General features: G+C 41.1%; 1 protein-coding gene across 8 annotated transcripts in view; it reads left to right on the top strand.

The window, feature by feature from the left end:
• Positions 1 to 4,619: 4,619 nt before the first annotated feature.
• The window catches only part of LOC143277158 (ATP-dependent 6-phosphofructokinase-like), a 193,925-nt gene continuing 179,474 nt past the window's right edge, over positions 4,620 to 19,070 (top strand). For 4 of the 8 annotated variants that reach the window (XM_076581921.1, XM_076581919.1, XM_076581920.1 and 1 more), the window contains exons 1-2: positions 4,621 to 5,178; positions 18,154 to 18,227. In XM_076581921.1, coding sequence (XP_076438036.1) covers positions 5,025 to 5,178; positions 18,154 to 18,227 — 228 coding nt within the window. In that variant the 5' untranslated portion in view covers positions 4,621 to 5,024. Of the gene's footprint in view, positions 5,179 to 18,153; positions 18,228 to 19,070 lie in introns of all 8 variants that reach the window. The other 4 variants (XR_013053689.1, XM_076581916.1, XM_076581917.1 and 1 more) reach the window with 2 other exon arrangements.

The following is a 19,070-nucleotide window of genomic DNA, read 5'->3' on the forward strand; positions in this document are numbered from 1 at the left end:
AATATGAATTGTATAAGCGTTTCTTAAGAAATAAGTCCTATTAAGTCCTATCTATACTACATCAAAGAAAGGAATAAATGCTGCAAAATTATATTTTTAAAAAGCTATATAAAAAAAAGTTTATGAAAGAAATTTAGCCAAAAAATGTAAGCAAAGTCCTAAAATATTTTGGAAATATGTGCAAGAAAAAACGAAATACAGGAAAAGGGGTACTGAAAAAAGAACATGGAAGCTTAGCAGAAAACGATCTAGAAAAAGCAGAAACACTTTATAAATTCTTTGCAAGTGTGTATACGAAAGAGACCTTGACAAATTTACCCGGCCTTGGAGAAAGCTCCAGGTCGGGAAACGTTAATATTTGTGACTTAAGAGTCACTCCATTGGCAGTAGAAACGAAGCTGCATGCCTTAGACCCCTACAAAGCACAAGGACCAGACAAAATACCCTCAAGAATATTAAAGGAATTGAGCAGAGAGTTTGCTCTTCCTTTGAGTATGATTTATAATAAATCACTTGAATCTGCTTGCCTACTGAAAGATTGGAAAATGGCTGAGGTACCAGCTTTTTATAAAATAGGGTCAAAACATGAACCAGGAAACTACAGACCAGTGAGCTTGACTTGTATTGTGTGTAAGATTTTGGAGTCCTTTATCAGGGATGCTATAGTATCACAGATGACAACAAACAATCTGTATGCAGACTGTCAACATGGTTTTAGACAGAGAAGATCGTGTACAACACAGCTCCTAGAAGTAACTGAAGATTTCACAAAAATGATAGATATGGGTAAACCTGTAGACATAATTTATGTAGACTTTAGAAAAGCATTTGACTCTGTACCACATCAAAGACTTTTATTAAAATTAGCTTCATATGGTATTACTGTGAACACGCTGAACTGGACAGAAAACGTCTTGTCAGAAAGAACACCGGTAACCAGTTAGAATTGGAGAAAAAAATGTCAACAAATGAAAATGTTAGTGGTATACCACGAGGTAGCATACTTGGCCCAGTGCTTTTTACAATATACATAAATGACTTTCCTGAAAGTATAGAAAGCAAATGCAAAATATTTGCTGATGATACTAAACTCTATGGCAATGCACAAAATAATACTACACTACAAAGGGACTTGTATAAGTTACAGGACTGGACTGATAGATGGGATCTATATTTCAACGTACCAAAGTGTAAAGTAATGCACATGGGAAGAAAAAATCCAGAAAACAAATACTATATGATAATAGAAGACACCACACAGGACACTGAAAAATGGCAAAGTGAGAAAGACCTTGGCATAATTTTTGATAATAAACTATCATTTGACATACATATACAGATTATAATAAATAAAACCAACCAGATGATAGGAATAATTAAGAGAACATTTACCTATTTAGATAAAGATATATTTCTTAAACTGTATAAAGCATTGGTTAGATCACAAGTGGAATATGGTAATATTGTGTGACACCCATCCCTCAAGAGACAATCTATATAGATATAGAAAGGGTACAAAGAAGAGCAACTACGTTATTAAAAGAATGCAAATCTATGAGCTATCAACAGAGAAGTATATACTTAAATCTGCATTCGTTAAAGGGAAGAACGCTAAGAGGGGATTTAACAGAAACATACAAAATGTTAAATTGTTATAATGAAGTGAGTGTGAATAATATTTTTAGAATGTCAGATTATGAGAGTACAAGAAATTCAATGATGAAAATTTGTAAAGAGCACTGTAATACTAACCTAAGGAAAAATTCATTAGCTAATAGAATTGCACAAATATGGAATGCACTACCAATCGAAACTAAACTTGCACAAAATACTAATGTGTTCAAAAATCACCTTGACATGAACATCAATTTAAAACTGAGAAAAATTTATTGACTTTGACGAGTGAATTACAGAACGTGTAAAAGAAAACATATATGTATCCCACAAATAAAAGGAGACCGATATCGAAGGGGACATAAAAAAGGCTGTGAGGCCGAGGCAGTCAAATGCCAGTCCGTGCACTACTACTACTACTACAACTGCATGCTCGGATGGTTGTCTAACGTGCACAGGATATCCATTACTTTTGTGTACCCTGAGCATTATTTCCCCGTTTTCACGGTTTTATTGGTGCTTACCTCCCTTGGGCACCCCCCCCCCTCCCCTTACCCCCAACCCCTTCATCCCACTCCACCCCACGAACATATATGGACATTAGAATGGACCAACCCATTCTGTGGCTCACGCGTGGCAGCTTGAAGCGACTGTGTCGCGCGCGCGGCAGCCTTATTACTCCGACAACTCCAGTGAGCGAGAAAGCGAAAGAGAAAATAATGCCGTGTTGTGCTGTCAATAACTGCTTCAGGAAACCTTCGAAGGTAGAAGGACAGAGAAAGGAAACATATTTCTTCGCTATTCCGTTTGACTCTTTGTTTGTTTTATCCGTGGCAATGTCATTATATAGTGAATGGAAATGTGTGTTTTCTTCTCTTCTTCGTTGTTATCATTATCATTATTAGCATTTACGTCTAATGTTGAAAAGAAGCCCTAGGCGTTTACAAATAGAACACATAGGTAAATATCAAAACGGAAAAATTGAACACAAGATACCAAACATTATTAAAAATTATTCATCCCCCCTCCCAACCAAACTGAAAATACAACCAACATATTCTGAAACCAGCAAAAACTCACTAACTTACTAATATATAGTCATTTTCGTTCATACTGTAAAGGGATGAGCTGTTGAGAATTGTTCAGGAGGGGAAAAGGTGGGTATTCAGACCGAATCTGAAAGATTGCAGCGAAGATGAGTGACAGAGAGGCTGAGGAAGTTGATTCCAAACAATGGGGGCTTGGTATGAAAAACTGCATCGGCCATATGTTTTGGTTCGAGCAGGTGGGATCCTAAGCATGCGGGTGTCACAAAAAGAGCGGAGATGGCGTGAGGATATGTAAGGATGAATGAGGTCAGAAATATACTGTGGACCAGTAGCTTCAATGGACTTGAAACAAAGAGGGACGACTTTGTAAATAATACTTTCTTGTACTGGGAGCCAATGTAAAGCATGAAGAAGAGGAGAGACGTGATCAAAGTTACAGGAACGAAAGACAAGACTTTCTGAAGCCTAGCAATGAGGTAGCTGGGTGAACCGACAAGCAGGGAATTACAATAATCCAGTCGGGACAGCACACACACACAGAGAGTTTTGGTTGCATTTTCAGTCAGGAGATGGATGTAATTCTGCGAATTTCAAAGTATTTTTCTTCTTCCTCTTCTTCATATTATTATTATTATTACTATCATTATTATTATTATCATCATCAACAGCATCATCATAGTTTTAGTAGTGTCACTGCTCTTGGTTTAATTAGCAGTTGCTCGTGTGTCATCCTACTGTGTAAGTCTACTTTGTGTGTTTTCGTCTTCCTTTTCTTCTTATGACAATGTAACTCCTAGGCTTATTTTGTTGTTACTCTTGTGTTTACCATGTTGTCAGCTTTGCACTTCTATCAGCTGTGTATAATGTATGTATATGTATAAGGTAAATAGATAAATAGATAGATAGATAATATGTGTGTGCACTTTTCTTTTCACATAAATATCACCGTCCAAGACAGGGAAAAGTTTTTAGAAGTGATAGAAAAGAAAAATAATATCAAGTGATAGAAAAAAAATCACCTAATCTATCAATTAAAATAATTGTGCACTGCAAGAAAAATGCATTTACACTCACGTGGGCGTGCATGTGTGTATATCTGTGTCTGTGTGTCTGCATATGTTTTTGTGTGCCTGTATCTGTTTCTGCATGAATGCCATGCGTTTGTGTGCGTATTTGTTTGTGCTCTATGTACAAGCAAATGTGTATATGCACGGACGCACTTGCAATTTCTTCTTCTCTTCTTCTTCTTAATTCTCCACCACCCTCAGATTTCCCCATAAACAGCCTGAACGACTGTAACACTGGCTTGTGAACATGCAGAGAGATAACTTCTACCCATCCTAAGCATCCCGAACACACACACACACACACACACACACACACACACACAAAACTGCAGGAAGAATACACACACACACACACACACACAGACACACACACACACACACACACACACACACATACACACGAAACACATCTGTCTCCTAGTCATGACCAGTTAGAAGTTTGATTTATCGATTCCAGTTAAATGCCCTTCAAACTAAATTTTCCAAAAGTTTACAATGTCTATGCGGAAAAGAAGTATATGTCTACCACATACTTGTCCAGTTTCCAAAAGCAAGACAACTGATCTTTCAAAATCTAGCTGACCAGTTTCCACTGTACACATATTTGTCCTTTGGAGATGTTTTGAATAATATTTATCACTTAAAAAAGAAAAAATCTGAATGTTTGAATCAAAGTCCAGTTGTTATCTGTTATCATAAGCATGCTTTTTACGGTTACATGGATTTTAATTTACTGTTATAATCCATTGAGTTAGTCCAGTCCTTTCTAGCTCTTTTCTTTCCACTACTCTGTCACTTCAGTCATCCCACCATCTCTTCCCATGTACCCCACTCCGGCCCTCATCTCCCATACGCAGATACTTACTTTTTGTTTCTTTAAATATCAGTAAACAGTGAAAAGACTTTAAACCAAAGAAGCGCGCCCGCGCAGCCCGGGAGCACTGACATGGCGGCTGCGTGGCGTCAGCTGCGCGGCCATTGGTTCGGTCCACGAAAGTCCGACTTCTCCACTTCCCTCATTTCCCAATCACTGAAACAGACAAACTCTTGACTTCTTATGAGAAAAAATCATAACAGACAACAGACGATCTTGCTTCTGTTGATCCTGAACACACACACACACACACACACACACACACAAAGACGTGTTCACCCAGCTCCCGAGGACACCGGAACAAGGCTGTAGTTCAAGGACTTTGGGTCAAGGTCACAGCGTCGGAGGGGCATATTGCAGACGCCTTTCTTTGCAGTATTTGTATGATCATACCTAACAGTTGGAGTGATATTTGCAAAAATGGCTGCTCCATCACAAGATCATAGTCGGAGGGAAGAGTTTACGAGAAGAGAGAGCGTCATGGCTACTCCAGGAAGAGAAGGACATGTGATTTCTCCTGGTGCTTGGTCCGGCAATGTCATTGGTGTTTTCACCAGTGGTGGAGATTCTCAAGGTTTGTGCTCTCATATTCGGTATTCGTTATGTCTAATTGGACGTTCGCGGATGGCTTTTAAACAGCACTCACCCCCTCAGCTGAACGTAAACACTATACACACATATTGTTGGTTTTCGTGAATCAAAGTTAGATCGTAGACTACTGACCACAGTTGAATATCTAAACATATTATTTTATTTTCGTTTATATTGATTATTGTACATAAAAGTGCACACAACGAGCTTTACGAGAAAACTGGTATGTTATAATGTTTGCCTTCAAATACTGGCCCGTAAACTCGCATTTTAACATCCTAAATTCAGCTCAGTAATTTAGAAAGCTAAAGTGGGATTCACTCCGTCCCACTTTAGCATCCTAAATTCAGGATATGGCCTAACACTAGCCAATTTTTAACTTTTGCACTAAGAGATTGAACTGCTTCTTATGCCCAGATGTGTGTGTGTATAGATAAATCTACTTAGTCAGGCAGCAGAAACAAAAGGCACAGAAACAGATACAGTTTACCTTGGTTCACAGTGTACCTTGGGTTCTTCTTTCGGCCTCAGCCCTGCCCCTTGAGACCACTGGAAACGTCTCTGTGCATTTCATTGTTGGAATTCATACCTATCTTGTGGTTTGGGGAAATCCTATGCTTCACTGCCAACTGTCCTTTCCTAATTTTCTCCCCTTTCCTTTCTACCCAAAGCCCTTTTCTCTGTTACAACCTCATCTCTTTGATTGAATGATCCTTGAAATATCCCCTGCATCTGTGCATGGACATAACACTTTCTTCCAACAACAATAGTTTGCCTTCTAGGCTGTTGTTGTTGCTGGTCCTCTTCCAGCTCTCTCCACAACCTCAGGGCTTCATCCCTTGCTTGGATACAGGTGGTTCATCGCTCCTGCCTCACTACGGCGTGGAGTAATGCCACTGAAACAGTGCAGATGTTGGGGCAGCAAAAAAAAAAGAAAAAAAAAAGAAAAGAAAAAAAAATGTAGCTGCCTTGCCTCACTTGGGGTATGCAGCCAGGACTCTCTTTACCTCTATGATGAAGTCCCCAGCTGACATCTGTCCAAGCACACCAGAAAAGCTCTGACAGTGTAGGTGTGACATACCTCTCCATGGAGACCTGGGTATTGTCTTGCGGGCTTTGGTACTGGGCTGTGTGCTGCTTAAAGTCTAAATATTTTACTTGCTGCTGCTGTCAGTGATGCCACTCTCTCCTCAACTGAGAGCAGGACCACATGGTGTGGTTTTTATAGGGTTTACTAAAACAAAGCAGACCTAAGCAGCACAAAGCAGAACCAAGCAACACAAAGCAAAACCAAGCAGTGCATAGCCAAAATACAATCAAGGATTCCCATGCGCCTTTTCATCATTCAACCTGTGCTAGATTCCATTTTCTTCTGGGGAAACAAGAACAAGGTGTATACTGGAGTTTTATTACTTCCTCCCTATATAGTGTGCATATCATTATCAATTACAAATCACAGCACTCCCAATTGCTTAAACCAAATTGACCAATCTGGGCCTGTCCTAGTGACATGTCAGTAATGGACTGACACATTGATTTGCTGTAAATTGCCTACTTCAGAAGCCATTTGTATGCACTCTGACAAGAAATCTAATTAACCATTGCTTGACAAGGAGAGTGGAGGGAGATTTAAAGGGGGGTGGGGGTGGGGGAAGGGGGGATTATAACGCATGACCCAAACAAAAATTTAGCATAAATTTCTGCCAGTCCCAGACACTAAAGCTTTAGTCATCTACCCAGTCATGTGTGTAGTCAGTTGGACAAATAGATCGTTTGCAGGGATTCATCTGGTCTGAGTCCCTATCATTATAATTTTCTGACATGCCAACATCTGAATCAAAGGACAACAACTGAACAATCCATGCATCACAGGGTAGGATTGCGGGGAAGGGGAAACTACAAGGGAGCTGTTGGAGGAGAGGAACAAGCAAAGGCAGTCAACGCTAGATCTCTTTTGCCAGATCTAAAGAACATATTAGCATGTTGCTTATTGCATTCACCATGCCACATTGTACCAGCAAACTGATTACTGCACAGTAACAAAGAGCTGGACAATGCAACTGGGGCAAACTCACTGACCCAAGACAAAGGAATGGATGGAGGAGGGAGGGAGTGCAGGGTGGGCCTAACATTAATGATTGAAGAATGAACTGCAGCAAAGAGAAGAGTGTGGAGGGAAGGTGAGAAGATGGGGAGAAGTGGGTTGGAGAGGAAAGTTGGGGTCTGATTAAAAGGCTTCAACAATTGAACAAGAAACGCCTGTGGAATGAGACAAAGGTAGATCATACAATATAACATAAATGATATCAGTGTGTGTGTGTGTGTGTACATGTGTATGTGTGTGCTGATGTATGTACATGTGCACATGTGTTGTGTGTGCGTGAACATGAGTGTTGTGTGCATGCATGTATGTGTTGGAGGTTGTTCATAAAGCTTTTAAAGGGCTTTTCACTTTGTTTCTCTTTGAGATTACTGTGCTTTAAATCTTGGATGCTAAATCTGTTCATGCTTAGTGAAATGTGACTTAACCCTTTGAGCCCTGAGTTCCTGAGCAATTTTAACCCTTCTGCCTGAGCTCCTGTGCCAAAATTTGCAAATAATTGGTATTAAACCCTTTGAGCCCTAACCACTGCTTTACCGGTGGCAGAGAAAAATGACATAATGCCCGGCCACCGGTTCAGCGGTGCGTAAACACTTGAAGCGTGCAGTCTCAACCTGGCCTGTCAGGGCAGAAATCAGGGACAAAACATGCGAGAAAACAACTGTACACAACGCAGCAAGTTATTGATATGCTTGATGATTTATCGGAAGTAGAGTATGACAGTGATTACTCTGATAGTGAAGTGGAATTCGAATCAGATGATTTTGCTACAGATAGTGATGTTGAAAATGAATCTGAGCCTGCAGAATCAGTTGATCAAAGGAGGCGTGTCAAGTTGAGACTCTGCACCCTTCATGGTAGAAATCGATCTTTTTTATCCAAAGCACATGCACAAAACACAGTGAGGGGGTGGGCAATGTTGGTACTGCGTTCGCTGGTTTCGGAATATTACGGTTTTTCTGATTGGCTCTTCAATATAAGTCAACCAATAGCAAAACACGACACAAGTGTTTACGCACCACTCAACAGGTAGCCAGGCATTATGCCACCCCTCCCCACCACCGGTAAAGTGGTGGTCAGGGCTCAAAGGATTAAAAAGATAAGGTTGGAGGAAAAACTGGTGGGAATGGAGGAGTGGTTTAACAGAGAAGAGGAGTGATGGCCTAGAGGTAACGTGTCCGCCTAGAAAGCGAGAGAATCTGAGTGCACTGGTTCGAATCATGGTACAGTCAGCTATATTTTCTCCCCCTCCACTAGACCTTGAGTGATGGTCTGGATGCTAGTCATTTGGATGAGACGATAAACTGAGGTCCCGTGTGCAGCATGCACTTAGTGCATGTAAAAGAACCCATTGCAACAAAAGGTTTGTCCATGGCAAAATTCTGTAGAAAAATCCACTTCGACAGGAAAAACAAATAAACCTGCACACAGGAAAAAATATTTAAAAATGGGTGGTGCTCACAGTGTAGTGACACGCTCTTCCTTGGGAGAACAGCCCAAATTTCACTCAGACAAATCTGTTCTCACGAAAAAGACCAGTGCAATACAATGTCGTGTGTGTGTATGCATGCGCCTGTGTGATGAGGAAGGTTGTCTCTGCTAGGAAATGGACACTGTGAGCGTGAGCAGTACAGTGCTTCAGGTGGTTTCATAAAGTCTGGCATTTTTATTTTATTTTATTGTTTTGTTCACTGAAGATTTATGACCCAGCTTTGGGAGATTCCTGTGCCTTTAGACATAAATCCTTTTTTCCAACCTTCCCTTTTGCCTTCCACTTCATGTCTCTACACACACACACACATACACACACACAAACGTGTAGAGACCTTACATTTATGTGAACCTGCTGGAAAACATAGTAAACACACACTTATGACATGCAAGCACACATTCATGTATGTGTGCATGTGTGTGCGCACACACACATGCACACAAACACGCATGTACACACACACACTGTATACACACACACACACAAACTTTGTCTAACAGTCCCTCACAGCACAAACAAGGTACTGTGTAGCCCCAAGACATGGTATAAAGGGAAAGGAAAAGAGTTAACATTACAGGCATTGCACAACAACCTGAAGACAAAACTGCATGGCACTGTGCCAAAGCCAGTAGTTGCATGCAAGGTGTGAGCATGCCCAATACTGAATGCTGAATCCTGATTGCTCACAAAGTCACATTCATGGCAGACCTATCTATCCTTCATGGTTGGGGGCTAGGGGGAGAAAAAAGAAATATTGCCCAGTGACTGTGAGAATCTTGCAGGACTACCATGAGGTCTGGGCTTGAAGTTCAGACTTTTTGTTTCTAAAGCTTACTTTATTCAGTTTTGAGATCAGAAAAAAAGACAAGATTTTACATTAATCAGATCAGCATATACTTATATATAACACCCAGTATTCAGAAAACCAGAAAGCAAAAGAGAACAAATACATTGTACTGTATTACTTTGTTGTCACAACAGATTTAATCGTGTGAAATTTGAGCTGCTCCCCAGGGTAGAGTATGCCACCACAGTGCAGCGCCACTGTTCACTTCAGTTTTTCAGGGAGGTATCACTGCGTTCAGACAATTCCATATGTGTGCAACACCACATCAGCTAATCAGATGCCTGACAAGCAGCGTAACCCAACACATTTAGTCAGGCCACCCATTTATAATCTTTTTATCAATCTATCTATCAATCTGTATATCTATTTATCTCTCTATATATACATGGAGTGAAGTGGAATTTTGTTTTGTCCTGTCCCACAGAATAGGGGCCAAAAGTAGTTGCAAAAAACTACAAAATAACAAGTAATAAATAGAATTGAAAACAAATGAATGAAAAAAAAAAAAGGGTTGCGTTACAAAATAAGAGGGATCTAAGAAAGGTACTGATGGAGAGGAAGAAATGGAAAGAGGTGAAATTTACATGTAATATGAATAAATGATAAAAACCCCCAACTAAATGAAATAAAAGAAAATAAACAACTGAATAAAATAAAATAAGTAGGATACCCTTCACCATTACTGGTACCAATGCCACTTCCACATCCACAACCAGTAGTAGTAATAATAGTTGTCATCATCATCATCGCCATCATTGTCGTAGTAGTACTAGTGGTTGTTGTTGTTGCTGTAATAGTCATGGAAGTGGCAGTAGTAGTGATAGTTGTGGTGGTCAGAGATCAGGTTGGGTTCAATAGACAATAGGTCATATGACCGGAAGAACATAAAATCAATAGGTCATTTTGAAAATCAATAGGTCAAATATCACCCGTCCCGGGCTTTTTCAAACTTTAAAATTGCACAAATGAAAGGAAAATGTAATACATTGGCCATTCTGGTCATTCATTGACTAGAAAAAAAAGAAGTTAAGAATGTCATTGATTTCTGACAAGAAAATGCAATGTTCTGGTCTTCTGTGTTGACTAGAAAAGGCAGCGATAAAGATTCGTTTCGGATTTCGTTTCGTCACGGATCCGTATTTTAATAAACCAGTTTATAGTCATTTCCTGTAGGAGCAGACGACAAAGCGATCGCGATCGTTAAAGAGAGAGAGAGAGAGAGAGAGAGAGAGAGATGGTTACTTTGGTTGACCGACTGGTCATAAAAACAATAAGTCATGTGACCTTGCAACTTGAAAAACAATAGGTCATTTCAAAATTAAATGCGTCAATGACCGATGACCGATGTCGAACCTGATCCCTGGGTGGTGGTGGTGGAAGTAGTAGTAATTGTCATCGTGGTGGTAGTAGCAGTAGTAGTTGTAATAGTAGCCGTAGTTGTTGTCACATAAGCTAGCATTCACACTGTTCTATGTCTGGAACTTACTCATCATCAATGTCAAACATAGTTTTCGTGTCAAAATTAAGTCAGACATCCAGCTGTAGTGTGTTGGGGCCAAAAGGGTGGACTATCCACAGCTTTGCCACCAAGAAATGTTCCTTTTTCAGCCTTGCTTGTTTAGTTTTTACATGCACTTGTTCAATGGCCATGACCTGCATGTTGTCCTGCATGTGGCCAGGCTTGTGGAAGTGCATGGTGACCCAGGTGCGCTTTGTCTCATTGTTCAAACATATTTCTGATCTGTGCTGGTACAGTCTGTCCCTAAGTAAATTATGGGTCTGACCCACGTATTGCTGATATTCACAGAAGTCACAGAACAGAAGATATTATAATGTTCCTGCTGTCACAGGTACATCTTTGCCTGATGTAGAATGGTTCTCCTGTATGTGAACTTTTAAAGATGCGGGACTCAACCAGGTGGTGTCAGCAAGCAGCACATTGCGCTGTCTCTGTAGCACCTGGAACAGGCTGGGTCAGCTTCAGGTTCAGTGGCAGACAGTGGTGAAAGCATCAGTAACATTTTGTTTTAGCAAACATACATCACCCAGAAAATTAACAAACACAAAAATAAAAACTTTAAACTAAACGTTTTTATTAACATAGCCTTATCCTTTGCATCATACCAAGCACACACCATACACACATAATGGCCCATATTTCTGGTAAAGTACGGCCTATCTTCTACATCGCACATTTTCCAAATACCTTATGCACACAAAGGAAGTGAAGGGTAGCAGTCACAATCACGTGACTGCTACCAAGGGAAATAAATCCAGTGTAAGTTAAGTTTCTGGTGATTACTCTTTTAGCAAACATACATCACCCAGAAAATTAACAAACACAAAAATAAAAACTTTAAACTAAACATTTTTATTAACATAGCCTATTCCCGAGTACTTATTATAAAGCAACAGCCAAACACAGGCTTAAGAAATTGAGTAACATTCAACTATGGGTACAGCACTATAATATCCTTCCATCCCTGCGTGTTAACGAAAAAAAAGAAGAAGGAATTTAAAGAAAATCTTGAAAACATGAAGTACTGGCGTTTCAGCCATAGAACTAGACGACATAAGAACGTCGGGGAGTACCAAGTATGAAGAAAAAGCGTAAATAAAGATTGTAATAACAATATACAAAAACAGTTTGTTTGTCAACTTGTGTTTATCCCTGCAATACACTGGAAGCAAAATTGTCAGGTGTCTGAGAGTGTACGTAATGTTGGTAGAAAACATCTGTGCTTTTCCACCTTCCCATTTTTTGTACAGTGTGAGGATCCATACCACTCTGAATGGCCAGTGTGGCCCCTGTCGGCCGAAATGACTTGGCCGAAAAACCCTGCTGAGACAGACCGGCAAGGTGAATACTCTCTTCAAGCACTTTTCCCATGGCTGTGGAAGAAATTGCCTTATATGGATGTTTAAGGGACAAGAAAACGGCTGAATCAGACCTGACGCTCTCTGTGCGTGCCAAGTAATCAGACAGTGTGTGCACAGGGTCTACAATAGGGTTGGTGTGGCGTGGCAGAAAGACCTGAAACCCTGACCTCTGAGTATCGTTTTTGATTCCAAAAAATGTGACCTTGACCCCTTGTGCAGTAAACTCTAGCATGTCTGTGGTGAACAGAACAGACTGTATGTCACCTGTTGTTGGATTGTAGACAGTTGCCTTAGGTGCCACGTCTGACAGGCGTAGCATCAAGGCCAATGCTAGGAGTGTTATAGCTTTCAGCCTTAACTGTTTTAACGACAGTGTATCGTTTCCCCCCCAAGAGTGAAACATCTTGACAAATTTATCCACGGGCAAAACTGTTGATTTTTTCATTGGCCTAACGGTTTGAGACTTGACCAGAGCCGTGGTCAGTCTCACTATATGAGTGTTCTTTGTCAAATCTTTTAAGCCTAAGGCTCTGTACATGTGACTTAACGCTGCCAAGGCTGTGTTCAAAACCAATCTGGGTCTGTCAGATTCGTCACAGAGAGTACACATGAAATCCGCTAAAAAGCATGTATGTATGGGAGGAAAAGGTGTGTTGGTGTTGTCTGTGTATGTTTTACACCTGTCTAACACCCTGTCATATCCTAGACGTGTGGACGCTGCAAGAGCTAGCCTAGACTGTTCGATAGCCCTTTCTGACCACCCCAGCTGAGTTAGACAAGCGCTCCACACACTCTCCAAGCTGCTATGTTCCACCCCTTGTTTCTTTTGGGTTCGACTCCCACTCCCATGAAACACAGAGCGTTTTTGTGACGTGGTAATATCACTGGTTCTGTGACTGCTATGGCCGTCAGCTTGTAGAACCAGGGTTGACTTGGCCAGATTGGAGCAATCAGTGTGGCCAGTGCTTTCTCTTTGATGATTTTGTCTATGATCTGAGGAAGTAACGCCCAAGGAGGGTTTATAAAATTGTTTTCGTGATGCCAATTCTGTGCCAAAGCGTCCACTGCCTCTGACAGTGGTTCCCAGTAACGAGAGTTGAACCTGAGTAGCTGAGCGTTTTGAAATGTAGCAAAACGGTCTATTGTGTGTGGACCCCACCTGTGTTCCAGTAACTGAAACAATCTTGATGAAGCATCCAATTGTGTGGATCGGGTGATCGACTGAGTGTATCTGCCACCGTATGGTCCACTCCTGCAATATGTTTGCAGGAGACTAAGATTCCATTGTTTTCTGCCACACCCCAGATTGCTATTGCTATTTTGGATAGACTGGGAACAGGACCCCCTTTGTTGTTGACGTATGCCCCAGTGGTCACATTGTCTGATAAAATCTGAACATGCAATCCCTGTAGCATTGACTTGAATGCAATGAGGGCGAGCAAAATGGCTAGTAGCTCCCTGTAATTGGATGACTGACATGAAACTCTACTGTTCCAGTCCCCCTTCGCTTCAAGCTCTCCAATGCGTGCTCCCCAACCGAGATGGGACGCGTCCGTTTCCAACTGTATGTCAATGGGGCGGGGCCTGACTTCTCTAAAATTCCATTCATCTACAGCATTTAACCACCACTCAAGTTCCTGAATACAACTGTCATTCAAGATGAGAATGTCCGACCAAGACGCCTTTGTAGATAAAAGTCTATATAAATGGTGCAAAAACAGTTTTCCAGGCGATACCGCCCATGCCACAGATACACACAGTCCTGCTACTTTTGCAATAACACGTGCACTTGCTCGTCCCTGCTTTAACACAGTGCGTATTTGTCTCTTAATCCGAGTTATTCTTGACTTGTGCGCTTTAATTACTGGAAACTGACCAGACGTATTAATTGAGTAGCCTAAGTAATCAAGCTGCTGCGAAGGCTTTGTGGAAGACTTTTCGTAATTCACATGAAGTCCCAAGTCTTCTAGTGTGTGTAAGACCAAATCTGTGTGGTCCGTAATGTATCTGAACTTAGCACAGATAAAAAAGTCGTCCACATATAGAGATACTCGTGTACGCAGCTGTCTTAGGTAAGCAACAACAGGACGTAATGTTTTTGCAAAAAAATAAGGGCTTAGGCAAAACCCAAACGTTAACAGATTAAATGAGTAATAAGATCCTTCAAACTGGAAACTGAGGAACTGTTGATCATCGACATGCAACTTGATATGATAAAAGCCGTCTTTTAAATCGACCGATGTCAGATGGTCTAGAGACTCAACAATGCTAGCAACAGTGCGAATATTTTCTTGTTTCAAGTAGCTCTTTGACAAAAACTGTTTAAATGTCTGAGGTCGATAATGAGCCTAAACCCGTCATTCTTTTTGGGTACACAGCCTATGGATGAAATGTATTTGGGTTTGCACATACACTGTTTGATAAAGCCTTTTAGCAGGAGTCTTTTAATTTCCTGTCTTATAAACAACGTGCCGGCAGAGTTCAGTTGTGATTCGGCAATTCAAATGGTTGAGGTGTCTCTATAAAATGTATGTTTATTCCATTCTCTAACCAACTCAAGACGATGTCACTTGCACCGATACGTTTCCACGCACGTAGATAGTCATTCATAAGTCTCCGAGTAAAAAGGCGTACATACCAGAGTGACGTCAGACGTTAGGCGAGAGCCAACACAAAGGCATTATCCAATCAGAACACTGCAGCCTAATGAAGCGCAGAGGGAGACACAACAACGCGAAACACAAGGCAGGCACACATGCAGTGTCACTCTGACTAGATCTAGTTCACTGGTGTAGTTGGCACGAGGGGAACGCGTGGTCTACGAGGCCTACGGTTGATTCGAAGACTGATCGCTTGAGTTCGAAGTGTCACGCCTGTATCCACGACTGCTCGGAAAACCTCTCGATGTCTGTTGGGCGAACAAATCTCTGCGACCGCGGCCAAATTCTCGGAAACTGTGTCCTCTTCCACGACTGGTTGACTGCTGAGTCGCTGGTCTGTACACTGAAGCAATTGTCGCTGCACTTCGTAGATTGTCCAAGGCTTCAGGGGTAAACGTGGAACCCCGTTGCAAAGACCGGAAAAACCGGGAGACTATTGGATCAAACGTCGACTGCACAATTAAAGCCGCATGTTCTTCCTGTAGGTACTTGATATGGGCATAAAGCGTAGTAAATAAGTCCTCGAATCTGCTGTCGGTGGCTTTGCAGACAATCACATTACACAGGGGTTGGTCTGTTTTCTTGATGCCTTGACGGTTACCTGCTTCTGAAGGTAATGTCAGTTCTGGTGGCAATCTTACTGATTGCACAGACGCCTTTACTGTAGCGTATGCTGCATTCACGTCAGAATCACAGACAGGCTGGGATCCGGAGGGGATAGCATTGAGCGGTTCTCGATTGTTCTCCTCACGGGAGCCATTTCCGGTCTCGCCGGCTTCCAAAAAAGCAACCCGTCGGTTTAAAGCTTGAAAGTCCACTCTCAAAGTGCGAATTTCGTCCAACACGTCCTTTAACGTTGGTTGCGCATCCTTTTCCCGCTCGGGAACGTCGTCCTGACCCTTCCCATTGTCGTTCTCCATCCGATGACACGTCTATTTTGCACGCCAAGATGCGAAACGTGGTATGTGCTTCGTATGCACACAAAGGAAGTGAAGGGTAGCAGTCACAATCACGTGACTGCTACCAAGGGAAATAAATCCAGTGTAAGTTAAGTTTCTGGTGATTACTCAGTGGCTGGCAGGCTCTTTCTGCCAGAATAGGAGGTGTGGGCATGAATTTTTGCATGTGCTCACTGGTGTGGAACTTTGGATGTGGCTTATGAAACATGCCACTTAGTGAGGGAATGTGTATCCTTCCACTGAAATTCGGCAAAGATCAGTACACTTTGGTTTTGGAAGAGAATATCATTTACATCTGTGAATGAACACAGTCACAGCCATGCATGCAAGTACACAACATGTTACTTGGATATTTCAGTCATGTACACATGACAGAACTGATGCATATGCACTTGTATTCCGCATTGTGTGTGCATGCACAAAGTATTAAAGTTCATCCTAGACACTCAACTGTGTCACAGTGTGTGCACATGCTTCAGATTTCAGACTTTATTAAGTCCTCATAAAAAAAGGAAAATTTCTTTGAAAGCACATAAAAACACAATATACATGCTCAAAGACATACAGCAGCATGCGCATGCACACAAACATTTTCCTGCACGCAGGAAAAAATACACAAAAAATGGGTGGCACTGTAGTGTAGCGACGCACTCTTCCTGGGGAGAGCAGCCCGAATTTCACACAGAGAAATTTGTTGTGATAAACAGAAATACAAATACAAATACATGCACATGCACATGCACATGTACATAAACACAAACACAACCACACCCATACGCATACACACACACACACACACACACACACACACACACACACACATATGCACACACAAAATTTGAGCATGGGCTTTGTAAACAAAAGAGAAAAGACAAACTTTAGTGAGAGACATGTGCACACAGACACACAGACAACTGACAGACACACACATATACATATACATATATATATATATATATATATATATATATATATATATATATATATATATGCATGCATGCATATATATGTATATGTGTGTGTGTGTGTGCGTATGCATGCATACATGCAGACATACATATACACACGTACAATGATACATACACATATACAGAACCATTCCATGTTTGCAATGAACAGAAACACCTCAACATGATCTTATTCTATCACACAATACTTAATGCAGATGCACATGCATATATATTCCTTGTGCACATTCTCTCACACTGGTGCATTGGCACTCGCACACGCGTGTGCGCACACCCGCGTGTGCACACACGTACACACACACACACTCTTTCTCTCTATCTCACACAGTGACACACACACACACACGCACACATATATGTATACACATGTGCCCATGGCCACATGTTTGTGAACACGCTTATGTACCTGCACATGTTGATGCCCTTGGTGGCAGGATGACTTGGGTTATGGTTGAATGGTCAAAATGTTGGATTCTCACCAGTGAGTCCTGAGTTCAATCTTTGATTTGAGTTTGATCTTCGATTTTAGTGCACCTGGTGGTTGAAAGGTGGTGATTCTTCTGATTTTCCAGCTCAACAGCATATATTGACCTGATATATATATGTGTGTGTATATATATATATATATATATATATATATCAGGTCAATATATGCTGTTTGTGTGTGTGAATCAGAATCAGAATCAGTTTTAATGTCGATGAAACAAGGTTGATAAGACACACGTACAAAGTTACATATACTATACATAAAAAAAAAGTAAAACAATAAAATATAGAACAAGAGATTGAATTACTTCTTCCTGCTTCAGCATTTTTGGCAGCAGTTACTGACAAATTTTCTTAACATTCCCACAAGTTTGTCTTCCAGTATCAAGCTGACTGGATTAAATGATATTTGGAAGGTATTTTTAAATTTTGTGTATGAATTATGTGTGTATGTGGAGGGGGGAGGGGGTGCATGTGTGTGTGTGTGTGTGTGTGTGTGCGTGTGTGTGTGTGTGTGTGCGTGAAGAAATTGTAAATTTTTTTTTTATCTCTTTTTGTCTCTCAGGAATGAATGGTGCTGTACGTGCTGTTGTGCGTATGGGGTTCTACTTGGGATGCAAAGTCTACTTCATTAAAGAGGTCAGTAATAACTTGAAATGAAAGTTCTTATTGTTTGTTGTTTGTGTTTCTTAATTGTTGTTGATAATGATCATTGAATAATAGAATTTTTCTTTTAGTTAAGGTTTTGAGTGTTGTGGTGTTCAGGGATCGCGTTAACGCATGTTTTTCGCGTATTTGACGCATTTTGATTTTCGCTGACGCATTTTCACAGCGCTCACGCATAACACTTACGCAAAACAACTTTTGCTCCAAGCCGCATCAATGCAACTTTAGGACTGACTTGGCAGCTAGGTTTGCGATACTGAATCAGACGGTACAAGACAAAGTGTCTGTGCATGCGGAGCACTGCGAGATGCCTACATGACTCTTAACAGCTACAGCCAATTAACAGAGTACGCGCGCACACAACACTGCTTAGCTGACGAGTTTTGGAACAGAGTGGCGTCATTAGAGGGTGTGACCCTGTAGCGGGAAAGTTAAGCCTTGTTTGACTGCTGAACGTTAATCGGCTAGCCTAGGCCCTAGCGTTTTTTTGTTTTCAACTGTATCTCAGTCACGGAATTGACTCAATATGATTGTCAGGGCTTGCGGTGAATTTCAGCGCCGACGTGAGCGGTGAAAATAGGTGAGTAAACCTTTGATTTAGTGTCATAGGTCTGACGCAATTCTGATTCTACCTTACGCGTTTTTTTGCCGACTTTGCGTAAGCTGCACGCGTTTTGAAAAAGTCTAGCGCGATCCCTGGGTGTTGGTGTATGGTGCTATGATGTGAGATTGCATAATTTGGCTGTTTTGATGTTTGGTATGTATTTTGAATGTTTTTGTTTCGTCATGTTTTTGTGTGTGTCCATGCATAGATTA

This window comes from Babylonia areolata, chromosome 33 (genome assembly GCF_041734735.1).
Source record: "Babylonia areolata isolate BAREFJ2019XMU chromosome 33, ASM4173473v1, whole genome shotgun sequence".
Taxonomy (NCBI): domain Eukaryota; kingdom Metazoa; phylum Mollusca; class Gastropoda; order Neogastropoda; family Buccinidae; genus Babylonia; species Babylonia areolata.